Genomic DNA, 17,172 nt, shown 5'->3' on the forward strand with positions numbered 1-17,172 from the left:
AGAACTGAATTTTGAGTCCTGTTGAGTGAGGTTTGACGCAAAACGTATTTAAATTTTTCTATATGACTGGCAACAATTGAGCAAAATTATCATAGTAAAATTTTACAGTTATGAATTACATTGCAAGCTTTTCCATTTATTTCCTTTTTAGGGTTCCGTACCCAAAGGGTAAAAACGGGACCCTATTACTAAGACTCCGCTGTCCGTCTGTCTGTCTGTCACCAGGCTGCATACATGTATCTCATGAACCGTGATAGCTAGCTAACAGTTGAAATTTTCACAGATGATGTATTTCTGATGCCGATATAACAAACACTAAAATGTACGGAACCATCGGTGCGCGAGTCCGACTCGCACTTGGCCGGTTTTTTTTATATCATTTTAACAACGAGATGCAACGCCATAAAAATTTAGCGCAATAAAAACTATCTACAATCTTCTTATACGAGCGTCTATTTAATTACTGCACCTGTCTTCCGTTTCTTAATACAAAAATGTACGATTCACATCATACGGTTGGAGTCAAAGGAATTGAAACCTTTTGTACAGTAGTTACAGTCTATATTTAAATGCCGTGCGTCTGCGACTGCCTACAACCATTGGCTCTGCCGTTTAAATATGGATTTTAAATACTCTGTAAAAGGTTTAAATTAGTTTGAGTCTTAGATGGGTCCTGACACCATTAGTTTGACGTGAATCGTACGTAACTGTATGTTTTGTTATAAACTAATGTGTCTGTCTGTCCCCCTGCTTACTAAGGATCCATCGGAGCCTAGCCAGGTACTGCTAATTGCGTTGCTTGTTTCTTTTTCCGTTTCATTTTTTCCCGCTCTATCAAATATGTATAACCCCTCTTTTTCTTGTTTTAATTGAGGTGCAATAAAGCGAAAGTATCCTTATTTTACATTTCTACAAATATCTCTGTTGAATATTTCTCTGTCATAGAAATCTTGCCTATAAAAAAATGGGTGGTATTTACGTTTATTGTCCCCATACAAAAATGATTTGACAAAGTCACACGTCCAAGTGTGGTTCCACTTTGAAATTGTGAGCGCGTGTGTGAAGATAGTGGAAGCACGGACTCCTGAAAAAATCTTCATGACCCCACATTGAGGGCACCCGAACAGGGAACGTGTTAAAATCCTCCTCCATTTATGTTTTAACCCCCTTGTTTTTATGCCTTTATATTTTACTAATATCTGATATTTATCTAACTACGAATTCCGTCGTCAATAATTGTGTCGTTTTCAAGCAAAATGTACCACATTGTCGCTTGCCATAAGGACGCTCTGGCAGGTTTTTCATATAAAGATACATGCAATTTTCATCCTTATGGTAAGCGACAATGTGGTACCTTTTGGTTGAAAACGTCACAATTCTATAACAGTTATAGACCTATTCTATAAACATTTTTTTCTCCTCAGGAGCACAAGCAATTCATTTGCGCACAAGGCCCAACAGACACGACCGTCAACGACTTCTGGCGTATGATTTGGGAACACGGGCTGGAGCTGATTGTGATGCTGACCAACTTGGAAGAGTACAGCAAGGTATAGTTTGTCAAAGGACAGTCTAATTTCAAACATAGACGGAGATAATCATACTATCTTTGTCTTACACTAGTACTATCACCCAAAAGAAAAGGATGAGTATAGTTTTTTTGTTTTTATTTACTGACAGTTTGACCAACTGTATTCACGAAATCTTGTATTTTTAACCCCCGGCGCAAATAGAGGGGTATACGTATAATGTCTGTCTGTGTGTCTGTCTTTGGCATCGTAGCTCTCAAACGAACTGACCGATTTCGATACTGTTTTTTTTATGTGCAAGCGAGTTTCATTGCGGTTCTTAGTTATATTTGATAGAAATAGATCCAGCAGTTTGAAGAGTATCAGGTCTTTCCAAAATGATGTAAGTAAATCATTTTTGGCATAAAATCGTATGAATAGCGTAGGAAGCTTTTTTAATTTTTTAATTTAATAGGTATTAGGTATTGAAAACCAAAACCCTTTATTATTATCCAGCTATAAAGTTTAACACAAATCAGTTTAATATGCCATCATTTTATCTTATTCATAAGTAGTTTCACTTAATAAAATGGTACGTGCCGAATATACCCAAATTACTGCTACTAAGAGTTCCTTAGATTACTTCAAAATCTCATCATGAAATCCTGACATCATGACCAGCACATGGGAAATATACACTTTCAAACGCCATGTGGACCGCATTTTCAATAAGGAAAGTGAAAATTTTATTACGATGGAAGGGCTTCTTACCTTTCATTTACAGGGCACACTTACGCCGACCAGGCGTGGCTCATTCCGCGATTTCGTCGCGTCGCTACAAGTACATGCGGCCCACACCAATTTTGGTGTCTAGCCATAGTAGTTGCCGCGCACCACTACGGAACGGACGCATGCTCGCGCTTGCGCCACCTAGCGGTCATATATGTCGTAATAGACGCGTTTTGTTAGAGTGAATCTTCTGTACAGTCGCCATCAGATATATCGGAGCGGCCAAGGGTCTCAAAAATATCTGAACACGCACTCTAACGCCTTGACAATAGAGGCGTATTCAGATATTTGTGAGCGCCTTGGCCGCTCCGATATATCTGATGGCGACTGTACCTAGTACTATTATTTATTCTGTGCCCCGACTGACCTTCATAACACAACCGGGATATGGACCGTGATTACCTTTTGTATTGTTTTCGAGCTCGCGATATTTCGATGCAGTTACATGCATCTTGTTCACGGGTGACTGAAGATAGCGGGTGGGTGTCAAAGTTGTGTAGACCGCGCTCGGTCTACCCTCATGCTTGCCTCATGTCGGCTGCGTTCGCTTTCAACGTTACCATCGGTCGCGTTCACACTCGTTGGTCTGTCCAAGCATACTACACTCACAGTGTCACTACGCGTGTTTGATTCGGATATCACTGGTTTTTTAAACAAACAAATCACAGGAGTAGGAATATCGGGAGCTCAAAAACAATACAAAAGGTAACCACGGTTTATATCCCGGCCATTTCAATATAAGTCTAGTGAAACTAACCGTGAATCATTCAAAACTCTTACAGTTCTTCAAGTTCTTGCTATGTAAAGTTTTTACTGTACTCCCAGGTGAAATGCTCTAAGTACTGGCCGGATGAGGATCGTGGCTCGCGGGCCTTCGGTGCCATCACCGTGCACCACGTCTCAGAAAAACGGTGAGCATATAACACGTTATACGCTTTCTCTTAGACCTTGGTCTCCGGTGGAAGCTGCTTGCAATGTGAACACAGTGTATGTGTATGTTTAGGGTTCCGTACCCAAAGGGTAAAAACGGGACCCTATTACTAAGACTCCACTGTCCGTCTGTCTGTGGACCGTGATAGCTAGACAGTTGAAATTTTCACAGATGCTGTATTTCTGTTGCCGTTATAACAGCAAACACTAAAAACAGAATAAAATAAATATTTAATTGGGGCTCACATACAACAAACGTGATATTTTTGCCGTTTTTTGCGTAGTACGGAACCCTTCGTGCGCGAGTCCGACTCGCACTTTGCCAAAAATTTTTTTCGACTTCTTATTGGAACGTTGCTGAATGTGTGTACAATTTTGTTCTTTATTTTCGATACGGAAAATAAAGTGCTAAACTTACTTGTTACAGATACTCTGATTACATCGTAAGAGAGTTGAAAATCGTAAAGCAGGCCACCAACTCTGAGGGCCAGCCTATCGTGGAAAACAACGGCGTTGACAAGAGAAACGGAGGTAATAGGCTAGATGAGAAATTTTCATTAATGGTATCAATAGATCAGGTTTATTTTTAGAATCAAATGTCTATATGGGACCCATTGCTTTAAAGCAATACAAAGGTTAGAAATGATAGTCAAAGTCCGACAGTCGTACTTCACTCGCGAAACGCTCCTAACAAAACGATAAGTGAACGTGAACGTCAAAAGTCACTGAGAGCCCATTTTGAATGTATAAAACAAGAAAGTTTATGTATATAGTTGTTATACAATCTTTATTTGGATAAAATGTAAGGAATCGAACGGTGCCCTTACTTTTTTCATTTTTGGAAGTTAAAAAATTACTTAAATTTTGAAACTTTCAAGTCCTGTATTTTTGTATTATTTCCATATATTATTTTAATATCTACATTATTGTGATAAATTGCTCATTTTCTAAATATCTATGTTGCTAGATTTTGTTATAAAATTCAACATGTGTCATCTTCCCTATTTGCTACTTGTTCGTTTTTTTGTATTGTACCTTGTATACTACAGTTCGTAACTCGCGTAAAGTATTTCGTAAATAATGGTGTTTTTATGGTAACTCGATTGTTATATGTCAGAGATTGACGTGAGAGAATGCCGCAAGCGATGCCACGACGCTCCCCTAACGGCAAAGAGGGTGAAGCCGCAGGGGATGTTAGTGGGTATTCTTATTCTCGCCTTCCTCTAGCTAGCAGATGATGTTACGGGAGGAGCGAGTCCCACATACCACCCCCCAATGGGCTTCCCCAGCCCGGGGGTGAGATGCGTAAATGCATTAACCCCTGCGTCAATAAAAAGCTACTGTCTAATTATAGGGTGGTAAAAAGAGCAAAATGTGATGCGTGAATATAGTTACGCGACTGGTTCTTACGTGATGGAAAGTCCAGTAGTTTTAATACAAAACTTAAGCTTAAAATTACGTCTTTGCGCCCATAAACAAGAGAAAAAAATCTGCGTATAAACATTACCCGTCGGCGAAAGAGCCGGCGTAGCTTTATTTGACGTTCATGAGCGCATTGTAATATGCCTACTTGATATAATAAACTATCTTTATCATAGATTACAATGTTCGCAGTGTTATTCCAAAATGTATACATTTTCTTCAGATTGCAAAGATCCGGAAAGTGGGAGCGCACCCACATCTCCACGAGAAGTAAAAGACAACATCCGCACCGTGCGGCAGTACCACTTCCTCATGTGGAAGGACTTCGCTGCGCCCGAGCATCCGCAGTCCATACTCAAATTTATTAAGGTAAGGAAAATGCTGACGCCTCTGCCACGAGACGCACACTCGACGCTGACGCCAAGCTCAGTTTCAGATTTATAGACATTTCAGACTTACGCATGCGGGATGCGGAAGATTTCCATAATGCATGCCATTACGAGTTTCACAAGTCGTTTTACCGTTATCGCCTTACCGCCTGCGGGGAGTCGCCTCACGCTTTGTATCGACCGAGTTATCGACTTATGAGCGATGATAGACGATGACGGGCATGATAGTGTAGAGGGCATATCGGCAGTCCCCGCCAGTCATCGTCTATCATCGCCAATGATCGCCTGCGACCTGTGAGTTGTCGGTTTTTTGGGCACGCATCAAAGGGAATCGCCGGGTGTTTGCGTTGTACAGGCGATGATGTGGATACTTGCCCAATGATCTTGCCGATGATACTACCAACGACCATCGCCGATAATGTAGAGGAGGCATGATAGTTATACATATGAGTACCAGCCGAAACCAAAAACCAATAATGTTTTTTTTTTTGTTGAACATGGACATTTTTTGTTTGTTTTTAGCGTATGAACGAAGCATGGTCGCACCTAATGGGCCGGCCGGTGGTGGTGCACTGCTCGGCCGGCGTGGGCCGCACGGGCACGCTGGTGGCGCTGGACTGCCTGCTGGAGCAGCTGCGCGCCGCGCGCCGGGCGGCCGTGTTCACCACCGTCGCCGAGCTGCGCCGGCAGAGGAACTTCCTGGTGCAGTCGCTGGTGAGTGTGTGACACTGCACGGGCGCGCTGGTGGCGCCGGACTGCCTGCTGGAGCAGCTGCGCGCCGCGCGCCGGGCGGCCGTGTTCACCACCGTCGCCGAGCTGCGCCGGCAGAGGAACTTCCTGGTGCAGTCGCTGGTGAGTGTGTGACACTGCACGGGCGCGCTGGTGGCGCCGGACTGCCTGCTGGAGCAGCTGCGCGCCGCGCGCCGGGCGGCCGTGTTCACCACCGTCGCCGAGCTGCGCCGGCAGAGGAACTTCCTGGTGCAGTCGCTGGTGAGTGTGTGACACTGCACGGGCGCGCTGGTGGCGCCGGACTGCCTGCTGGAGCAGCTGCGCGCCGCGCGCCGGGCGGCCGTGTTCACCACCGTCGCCGAGCTGCGCCGGCAGAGGAACTTCCTGGTGCAGTCGCTGGTGAGTGTGTGACACTGCACGGGCGCGCTGGTGGCGCTGGACTGCCTGCTGGAGCAGCTGCGCGCCGCGCGCCGGGCGGCCGTGTTCACCACCGTCGCCGAGCTGCGCCGGCAGAGGAACTTCCTGGTGCAGTCGCTGGTGAGTGTGTGACACTGCACGGGCGCGCTGGTGGCGCTGGACTGCCTGCTGGAGCAGCCGACAATCGGCACTGCTGTGTAAACAAACACTTAGGGCCAGCTGCACCAACCACAATTAACAGACTGATCAACGTCAAGCAGCGAGAACTATGAAATCTCCATACAATAAAATTTTGCGAACGCTAAAACGGTGGCAGACGGTTTGGTGCAACCCAATCTTACTAACTAGTAGTAGACCTTATTTCGTTACAATAAGGTTAGCGAGCGGTCAATTAACTGTGTCAACAATATTAGTGTCCACCACCGTTGCTGCACTCCGCTGGCGAAGGAACTTCATTGTGACACCTTGGTGACAACCGTTCAAGTTATAACAGCAGCACTTTAACTGGTTACAATGTTAGAATAAGGTTAATTAATACTTAGTGACGACGATATGATAATTACTGTCCAAAAGCACACATGCCAAGACCAACCGGACTCGCAGTGCAGTGACGAGCGAAGCAAAGAGTTTTCTTTTGCGACTTTTTTACACTTTGCTCGTGTACAATATGTCCTGCGTGGGCTGCATGCAATAAAAAGTATAGCCACAAAAAGTATATTTGTAAATTTTCGTGAATTATATAATAGCAATGCTAAGTATAAATATTTATCTTTCCAGAAACAATACGTGTTCGTGTACCGAGCGCTAGTCGAGTACGCTCACTACGGCGACACAGAGATCCCAGCATCGCGGCTCAAGTCCAGCATCGATCGTTTGAGGAACACTGCCGAAGGGGCGGATAAGTGCCTCATGGAACACGAGTTTGAGGTATGGACATTCATTCATTTATTAGTTGCAACCATGGTATTACAGATGTTCTTAAAATAAAGTGAGTACAATCCTGGACCATACTAGGCCGTAGCAACATTTTATGTCTACTTATTTCTAAGGCACTCTTATAAAACACACACACATTCACACGATATATATGCTATCGCAGGTGCAAATAACGCCAACTGCCTTTATTGAAGTAAATCTATCCGTAAATTGTTAATGAATAATGTGTAAGGCATGTACTGTTAAATTATTTATTTATTTTTATTTCATACATGGAAAACCAACAGCTATAAACATTTCTAAAGCTACAATAGAATTACAGAGCCGATTACAGGTTCTCACTTATAAAAATTAAATATACAAAAATCTAAATCTTGACCCTCCTCGTTTTAAATGACTCCAGGGTCCACAGAACACACACGCGATTTTTACGCCTGAGACCCTAATCTGTTAAAGAAAAGCCATTTTGTAATTTTGTGTGACCGGTCGGCCATTGTGTCTGAGCGCGTGCCAAAGCAACAATGTCGTTTAAAAAGCGGCTGTATCGTGGTGGTTTTAAGGTTCAAAAGAAACAATGGCTTTTGTATAACAGATTAGGGTTTTAGGCGTAAAAATCATTAATGTGCCATTTTCAACCAAAAGGGTACTTATTGTCGCTTGTCAATAAGGCGCTATTTCCATATAAATTCAATTAGAAATCAACCTTATCAACAAGCGACGATGTGGTACCTTTTGGTTGAAAACGTCATATTTGAGATTATTCATACTATACGCACACCATACAAACTAAGATTAATTCATTGAATAAGATGGGTAACATCTAAGACAAATACGTACTTCGCGTTTGGTAGGTCTTATAGATGGCGCTGTCTCTATTCTATTCTGTACGGATCCGTAACTGGTGTCAAAAGTCGACGTTCGAGCCAGTGACCACAAAAAAAAATTTCAGACCACCATTTCAATTATAAAACTAGGGGCAAGAATTTTCCTTAGAGTTGAATCCATGTTTAAATTTTGTAAGTTTCTAAAACCTAAAAAGTAACCTGAATAACTATGGTGTTTCCACAGAAAATGATGAACCCGCCAGTAACAGAACCACTAAAGTCCTGCTCAGCGGGCTCCGTAGAAGAAGCCCGGACCAAGAATCGAAGCCCGGAATACCTACCCTATGACCGCAACCGCGTCATATTGGCACCAGCGCCGCCTCTGCACTATTCCACATACATCAACGCGTCTTTCATTGAAGGTAAGTTAAAAAAAGGTTGACGATCTCATACAGTTCATACAGAGTACAGATTGAAGAATTTACAGTTAAGTCTTCAAGTCATTGAGTGATGGTTGGCGAGCAAAAGATTGCCGATGCCTTAGCCAGAAATACCTACCCTATGACCGTAACCGCGTCATATTGGCCCCAACGCCGCCTCTGCATTATTCCACCTACATCAACGCATCGTTCATTGAAGGTAAGTCAAGAAAAGGTTGACGACATACAGTTCATACAGAGAAACACTATTAGGTCATCTACTCCGTAAATGGCTAAGGTTTTTCACTGTTAAGAAAGGATTGACGACCTCCCAGATTGAGGACTTTTACATTTAAGTCTTCAAGTCATTGAGTGGTGGTTGGCGAGCAAAAGATTGCCGACGCCTGGAGCCAGAAATACTTACCCTATGACCGTAACCGCGTCATATTGGCACCAGCGCCGCCTCTGCATTATTCCACCTACATCAACGCGTCATTCATCAAAGGTAACGTTTTTGCAAAGCTTTACTTTCAAGAAAAGATTGACGAACCCTGAAGTTGGGGTATTTACGGGCCGGAGAAAAGTTGTAAACAATTAAAAACGGTAAAAGATAGCCGACCCCTGCCTGATGTGTATCTACATGGTCGAGTTTCTGTAACTTCGGTTACGGACGCCAGGAGTCGGCAAATTAAAAAATGTTGGTAACTTTTTTAAGAGGCATTAGTAAAATTTGTCAATAGATAAATTTTGTTGCCTTCGTTTTTTTCGTATTTTGTTAAGTTACGGTGCACAAAATCAAAGTGCTAACAAATATCTAAATACGACGTTATTGTTAAGGCAATAAAGTGCATATTCAAATATTTTAACACCTTTATAGATTTTTTTATTACGACTGTATTATAGGATGGATAAGATTGCTATTCCTAGCTTGTTATGTAATTCCATGTTTGTTCACAGCATACGACAACTCGGAAGGCTTCATAATCACGCAAGACCCGCTGCAGAACACCATCATGGATTTCTGGCGGATGGTGTCCGAACACAACGTCTCTACCATCGTTATGTTAAGTGAAGTACGTAAATTGTAACATGTTTAAATTCTACCATAAATAAATTGATAAATAAAACAGTTTCAGTCGTCTTAGAAGCGGCCGAATTTATACGACGAAGTGGCAAAAAAATTGACCATAGCACAGAATAAGTAATAGTATTATCATACGGAACGGCCACGCACCGCCCCGCCCCGACTCGAATTACCTCGCCCCGCGACACCAGATTGACGGCCGTTTGCCGGCCGCTCAGTACTATTTTTAAGCAACTTACTCACGCTATGACGCATGTCGCGTGTACAGACGTACCGTTCACACATAGAAACGCAAGTGATTTTTGATGTATAGCGTGTCCGCCCTGTGACCATAGTATGAATTATTAGTCTTGAGGTCGGTCTGTCTAGCTAAGATGCGTCGGGCGAGGCACGTTTGTCACAACTCACAATTTTCTCGCAACGTTTGTTCTGTGGAAAAACGGAATCGCGAAACATTTTTGTCCGTGTTTTCGAATACTTTTTGCCCAACTGTTCATCGCGCTTGTATTTTTGAACGAAATCTCTATTTCTGCGGATCTCAACAAGTTCTCATTGTTGTACTTACAGTTGGGTGAGGGCAAGTGCCCTCGGTACTGGGACGACGGTACAGCGCAATACGAGCATATCTCCGTGCAGTATGAAGAGAGCGAATCCTGTCCGTACTACACGAGGCGGCAGTTCCGGGTCACTAATAACAAGGTAAGGTGGTGAGCGAGACATCCTGCTCGCACACCGGAGTGGTCTGCGGATCCGCATAAAATGTGAAGACCTCATTCCCCACACCTTATTCCGTTTTTTTGATTGACAAATTGACAGTCGAAAGAGTAGAAACAAACGTATCCATACTAATATTATATATGTGAAAGTCTGTCTGTCTGTCTGTGTGTTACCTCTTCACGATTAAACCGCTGAACCGATTTAGTTGAAATTTGGCATATAGTTTAAGCCCCGGAGAAGGGGCTTAAACCTTGAAATAATTAATGAAGTGCCTGATAATTTGTGTACATAAGCAATTAAGCATACCTATGCTTCAATTGCATGATTGCTATTACACTTTATCCAGGCGCTATTCTTACTCTAGCTGCGGTTACTAAGTCCATGCAGACGAAGTCGCGGGCAAAAACTAGTACATACATAAATACACACACACACAAACACTGAGACTCGCCGTTTCAATGCGCTCACGAAGCGCAATCATTTTCCTTTTGTACTTGATTGTAATAAACGGTTGTCAACACCTGATTCGACCATAATTATTTCAGAGCGGCGACGTGATGGTGGTGCGGCAACTGCAGTACCAGGGGTGGCCAACCGCGCCCGGCCACGTGCCCGAGGTGACGCGCGGGCTGGCCGAGCTGGCCGACGCGGCGCGCCAGCAGCCCACACCCGCACAACACGCCGAGCCCGCCATGCTGCTGCACTGCCAGTCAGTATACGCACTTTTAGGAAAAGGTTGCTGACCACTGGTACTGAAGGAAAATGTTGGTGATCTCTGGTACATCATGGTGTTGCACTACCATTGAGTACACTGAGGAAAAGGTTGCTGACAACTCGTACGCACTGGTGCTTCAGAAAAATGTTGGTGATCTCTGACCCATCATAATGCTGCACTGCTAGTGAGTACCTACTTAGAAAACAGACATAAAAGCAGGTTGTCGACCTTTGGTGGCTGTAGATTCACATCACTATAAGAACGGCGATGGAACATCACTAGTTCAGATGTGTCACTTTTGACTGATTCAGAAATGGTAGTGAAACAACGTTGCATTATTTAGCTAAATCTGAATGTGAAAGTTAATAATTGAAAACAAATGTGAATTTAGACACGACAAGTGCCTTTTAAGTGTTTATTTAGGAACCATAAAGCGGCCAACTGTTCAAGCTAAAATATTTCTATACGAAGAAAGAGGGGTCCAAATTCAAAACTGCAAAAATGACTAGGTTAATTTTGTATTAAGCAGAAACGTCTGCGAACGATGCTTTCACTGTATTGGGTGGGACCTTGAACCCACGACCACTGGATCACTAGTACAGTGCTCTACCATCTGAGCCATCAAGACCGTACCCAATGCAGCGAATATTTCCACCATATATGAGTCACTAGGGACTCAAGACAGTGAATTTTTCCACTTTTAATTTAATTTATTTCTAAGTTTAATGACTAGGTCGGGGGTAGGAAGGGGGCGCCACTACCACAATCTGGGGGTCTATCGTGAAACACGAAAATTTTTTTATCTACCATCTCTTGCATATTCGAGCGATAAAGAGGCAGATAGCGAATTTTCGGATTCGCGTTTCCCGGTAGGTTCTCTGCAAACAAACCGCCTTGGTGCATCAATGTCATATTTTATTACCTGTGAAAACTTGTCAAAAAACTGTTAGAGGCCAAAGGCCTGACACTCTTTGATAGAGAAAGATAGTCTTATTGCGATTCCTATAAGGGGAAGGAGAAAATAGTGCGATTCTTTGTCCTTATCACCGACCGGTTGGCATCATAGGTAGGAGGCGATGGCTAACTACCGAAATTTATAAGAGTGAAAGAGAAAAAATCCTATGCTGCCCAAATTTTATATGAACATTCATTCTCTTACCCCCGGTCGCTCGGTGGCGCGTCTACAACTACTTGTATATACTATGTCTATGGTTAAAGGCACAGTATGTATAAGTTACTCTATGGTTTACTATACGGGCTACTGCTGCGCTCTGCTGGCAGAACGTTGCAGTAATACCCCCTATTGTAGGTATTTTTTAATTTGGATCAAATATTTGAAATATTAATTTTATAACAGGTATGGCACGGAGCGCTCGGCGCTGTTTGCGGCGCTGTGCATACTGATCGCGCAGCTGCGTAACGAGCGGCGCGTCGACGTGGCCGCCACCGCGCGCAAGGTGCGCTCGCAGCGGGCCGGCACCATTAACACTTTCGTATGTACCACATACTCTCGTACCACAGAATAAATATACACTACCGCTCAAAAGTATTTAGGCACCCGCAATTTTCACCATACAATTGTTTACAAAAACTATTTTCAAAATCATACTGTTCGATCGCAGGCAAATGACTCTCACATGTTGGATTGAATTTTTATTTAGGTAAAAATATTGAGCCTCAAATTGTTGCCAAAGACATGCTTCAAAATTTCGAGTTTACTTTATGCAACGATTTAAAAAACCCTTATGTACTAGTTCATACAAAATAAGATTTTGTACTGGAAGACGATTTATGGATTTTTTTACGCTTGCCACTTGGTAAATAAGCAATGTACACGAATATTCTGCACATCATTTTGAAGCTCGATATGTCTGTTAAATTAATAAAGTAAACTGCGATGGAGCGCAGTATACTAGGTGTTCGCAGAACTGATAGAATCAGAAACACGGAACTGCGCTCCAGAACTCGAGTTGTAGATGTAGGTGTCCAGACCGCTAAGCTTAAGTGGGACTGGGCTGGGCATGTCTGCCGCATGCACCCTGAAAGGTGGGCCAAAATGGTTACCGAGTGGGACCCACGGAACACCATAGATGGTGCTGGCCGGGGTGCAGGCAGGCCGAAAATGAGATGGCGGGACGACTTGGACGCATTTTATCCGGATTGGCGGGACACTACAAACGACAGGGTCGGGTGGAGGAAACGAGGGGAGGCCTTTGCCCAGCAGTGGGACACTAAAGTAGGCTATTAAAAAAAAAAAAAAAAAAAAAAACTGCACAAAAAACTGTTACCCGACTGCGACTTAGCGGTATAATTCTGAAAGTCGATTTTGTATACAATTGTATGGAAAAAATGACGAGTGCCTAAATAGTTATGAGCGGTAGTGTAGTACATTGTGTGTTAAGGGCAGTAAACAAGAATTTAGTGGCACATGCAATGTTTTCTCACACTCGTGAGGTAAAAAATTATAATATCAAAACTTTTGCCTAATTTCGTACGTCGATATGTAGGATTTATTTACGGACCGCATCGCCTACGTGTATTATGTTTTGTCACTTAATTTTTCAGATGAATACATTTACGAGTAGTATTTCTATGAGGGATAGAAAAAAAATCCCTCCCATAGAAAATAGAGCAGCCAAAATGTATGAAACAGCCAAATTTTTTTTCGCGATTTCTGGGTTGGTCCCATAGTAAAAGTTGCTCAGTATAGTCCCAAAACCTCCCTGGCAACAGGAATGCACTTATTTTTTAGCCACCGTGTAGACACTATAGTTTTGTAGCATGGCGTGTCCGCCTTGTGTGACTTTGACACAGATTTATTTTTCTTTGCAGTTGCAATACGAGTTCCTCCACCGTGCCATACTCAACTACGCGGAGCTGCACAACCTACTAGAAGACAGTTAAACTTTCTTCCCACGCCTTTAGCGCTAAAATGGACTTTATCCCATGCACGGTAGGCTCAATTTTACCTGCACACCCCATGAGGGTAACGACGCTCAAACTTAACGGAAACACCGTTTGTCCTACGATATTTTATCTGTGGTATACTCGAGCGTATATGTTGATTGTTATGTGAGACGGCACTAGTGAGCGTGTGAACGAGTGAGCGAAAAGGAAACTCGGTCTCAGTGCGTTTTTGTACTATGTTCATTCAGTTGTAAAAAATATCTACGCTTCTAATTCGTAAAAAACACAATACAATATATAGTCTGTCAAGTCATTTCCGTCAGTAGAAAAAAGCGGCAAATTAAAAAAAAATTGAGCGAAGGGTTATCGTCCCATAGAAAATTTGTATTTCGCGCCTTTTTCTACCGACAAAGTTATTTGACCGGCTATAAGTTTGACTAACAAAAGGTGAACCAAGTATTCATGGCAACACTAAAAGTCGTATTAATGTGTATTTTTGACGAATAGTGCTGCCTATGTTTATTTGTAAGTCAAATTGTGATTTTTTAAGATGTGGATTGATCTATTCCCTTTTGAAAATACCCGCAAAGTATACAATATTTAAGAAAGTCTTTTATGTGTATAAATTGCAATTTTCTCGCTTGTTTTTAGATACTTATTCATCGTTCCCTGTGACGTTCGTATTTGCTTTTTGCTCACGAATTTAACTTTATTTTATAAAACATTTTTATTTCTATTTTTATTACGTTTAGTATATGTACAAATCAGTGATCACTAGGTTTTTGTATCTCAGTTTATAATGTAGTTATTAGATAGGTTATGAAAAAAAAAACTGCTTTTCTACTGAATATTTTGACATGATAGTTGACAATTTTGAAATGGAATGATAATTTATTTTGTTTTTGTTAGTATTACCATAATATGTGACGTTTTCAATCAAAAGGTACCACATTGTCGCTTACCATAAGGACGAAAATTGCTTTTATCTATACGAAAAACCTGTATGGCAAGCGACAATGTGGTACCTTTTGCTTGAAAACGACATATTATGGTGTGTTCAGTGTCTGTATAGGTCATTATAGACAGTTGGCGTAAAGCCTTCATTTCTTTAGTCTACAATAGATACCTGGTCCTGTGCGTTCGAATAACTTCTTTCAAGTTTTTATTTAGTATCTGGCCCTATCAATCAAATCTTGCATGTTTTTCTCTCTAACTGAAATTGAGCATACATACTTAACTTGGGTGAGAATGATGACGGAGACCGAACGTGCCGATGTAGCCTTACGAGTTTGACACTGAGATATTCGCTAGCGTGTGCGTAACTTTTCTATGCATTTCGCGCGTACTGGCATATTAGTGCAAGCGAGATGTATAGCAATTAAGTTACGCAAAATGTAGCGAATATGTCAATGTCAAACTCGTAAATGCTAAAGAACTCTGTAGTAAATAATCACAATATTCTCTAGTAACTAATGATTATACAAAAGCTTGTGTCAAAATGCCATGTTAGACAGACTTTTTATATTTTGACTATCGAAAATAAACCAATTCATTTTTAAAATAAACGTCCATAAAATGGATATTTTAAGAATAAGAATGATTTATTGCATTACTGTGTACATTTGTAGATGGTAATCATGATACAATTTCAATTTGTTTCAACAGTTTTGTTTGTTACCCAATTTAAAAAAAAAAAAATTTAATTATTCGAACGCACATTTATAGTAATCATTTTATCAAACTATAGTAGATCTGTCACTTTAATATTAGGATTTTCTATAGTTTTCGGTATTATAACATACCGAAAACGAAATCGTGTCCAAAGAATAAGTAGGAGTTAAAATGCCGAGAGATAAAGTAAATTTAAAATATTTATTTAAGTATCAGATGATATGCATTTGTATTCTTTTAAGTTATACAACTCGAGTACAGTCATATTCAGAATTGTTTAATACTTTAGAGGTGATTGTACTGCGTTTGCCATTAAATGTGTCGTTTTCAAGTAAAAGGTACCACATTGTCGCTTACAATGAGGACGAAATTTGCTTGCATCTTTATATGAATAACCTGTTAGAGCGTTCTTATTGGCAAGCGACAATGTGGTACCTTTTACTTGAAAACGACACAAATGTAAAAGGTTTTCTAAAAACCATACATTTCAGAATTAAGGCCGTTTTTTCAAAGTACCCCAAGCACAAAAATAAAGGTGCGTGCATACTGTCTCTCAAAACTATAGAAGAAATATATATGGAAATATTGGTAATGTAAATAAATGAAAATACTCAACCTAAAATTAAATAGCAGTTAATATAGAAAATTAAAGTGTAATCGTATCGCCCCCAGTGTGCACAATCCATGGACATTTTTTGAACTTTATATGTATGATTTTTACGTATTTTTTATAGACTTAATACAAGACTCGTTTTGTATTGTGACATGTATGACTGTCTGTATTTTTATGTAGAATAAGCGACGTAATTAGATTTTTTATGAGCTAAATAAAATATACACTATGTTAATATTTTTTACCAAATAAAATCGGTGGATGTGATATCATACTGATACTGCATACTATTTCACTATAACAACAAAGTATACAATCCTATTTAGTTTTTTTTTTATCGGAAAGCAATATAATTTAAGTAAAAATATGAATAATAAAAAGGTATTTTTTCGTTCCGTACGGAAATTATAGTGAAATATCTCCGTTTGCATTCGAAACTGCGTTAAAGTAAGAAAACTGAAAAAGAGCATGTAAACTACACAAACATACAGGTGGCAAAAAAATAAGTGCATTGCCAAAAAAATATTACCCTTCCATAGAAAATGGACCTGCCAAAATGTATGAAACAGCCAAATTTTTTTTCGCGATTGCGTGATTGGTCCCATAGTAAAAGTTGCTCAGTATAATCTCAAAACCTCCCTGGCAACGGGAATGCACTTATTTTTCAGCCACCGTGTATAAAACGAGGAGGTTTCTATTGATATTTCATTCTCGGGAGAAATTAAGACTGCCACAGTTTCTATTTTTTGATACTTGGCGCCTAGTTTTGCATGTTTAATAAGTAGTTATTTCTGCAATATTTCAGACATTGTTGACTGCCTACGAAACGTAAAATTTAATTCAATAGGGTTGGCAACAGTCAATGGTTGGCATAGATGTCATCCAAGTCATAAAATTCCAAAAAAATACAAGAATTTGACAGTTCTAGGGATTGACAGGTAAATCAATGCTGGCGCCATCTGTAAAACACTTCGACCGGCCAACCCCACTGAATACACGATCAAAATATCATCATTATCATTATTCCACCTAGTTCCCAATATATTCTGGATTCTGGGACTTGTTCGATATTTGTATTTATTTAATGTACCTAAAAATCTCG

The 17,172-nt window shown here is 41.1% G+C and overlaps 1 protein-coding gene across 1 annotated transcript in view; it reads left to right on the forward strand.

Moving 5' to 3' along the window:
- LOC134751449 (tyrosine-protein phosphatase 69D) overlaps nt 1-16,139 on the forward strand; it is a 42,179-nt gene extending 26,040 nt beyond the window's left edge. Inside the window, exons 16-27 of the mRNA XM_063686857.1 lie at nt 1,425-1,550; nt 3,123-3,208; nt 3,655-3,758; nt 4,873-5,018; nt 5,561-5,752; nt 6,962-7,111; nt 8,189-8,366; nt 9,321-9,436; nt 10,015-10,146; nt 10,710-10,873; nt 12,237-12,372; nt 13,712-16,139. Of these exons, the coding sequence (XP_063542927.1) occupies nt 1,425-1,550; nt 3,123-3,208; nt 3,655-3,758; nt 4,873-5,018; nt 5,561-5,752; nt 6,962-7,111; nt 8,189-8,366; nt 9,321-9,436; nt 10,015-10,146; nt 10,710-10,873; nt 12,237-12,372; nt 13,712-13,783 (1,602 nt within the window). The 3' untranslated portion in view covers nt 13,784-16,139. The remainder of the gene's footprint in view (nt 1-1,424; nt 1,551-3,122; nt 3,209-3,654; nt 3,759-4,872; nt 5,019-5,560; nt 5,753-6,961; nt 7,112-8,188; nt 8,367-9,320; nt 9,437-10,014; nt 10,147-10,709; nt 10,874-12,236; nt 12,373-13,711) is intronic.
- The last annotated feature ends 1,033 nt before the right edge of the window (nt 16,140-17,172 follow it).

The sequence above is a fragment of the Cydia strobilella genome, chromosome 22 (genome assembly GCF_947568885.1).
Source record: "Cydia strobilella chromosome 22, ilCydStro3.1, whole genome shotgun sequence".
NCBI lineage: Eukaryota > Metazoa > Arthropoda > Insecta > Lepidoptera > Tortricidae > Cydia > Cydia strobilella.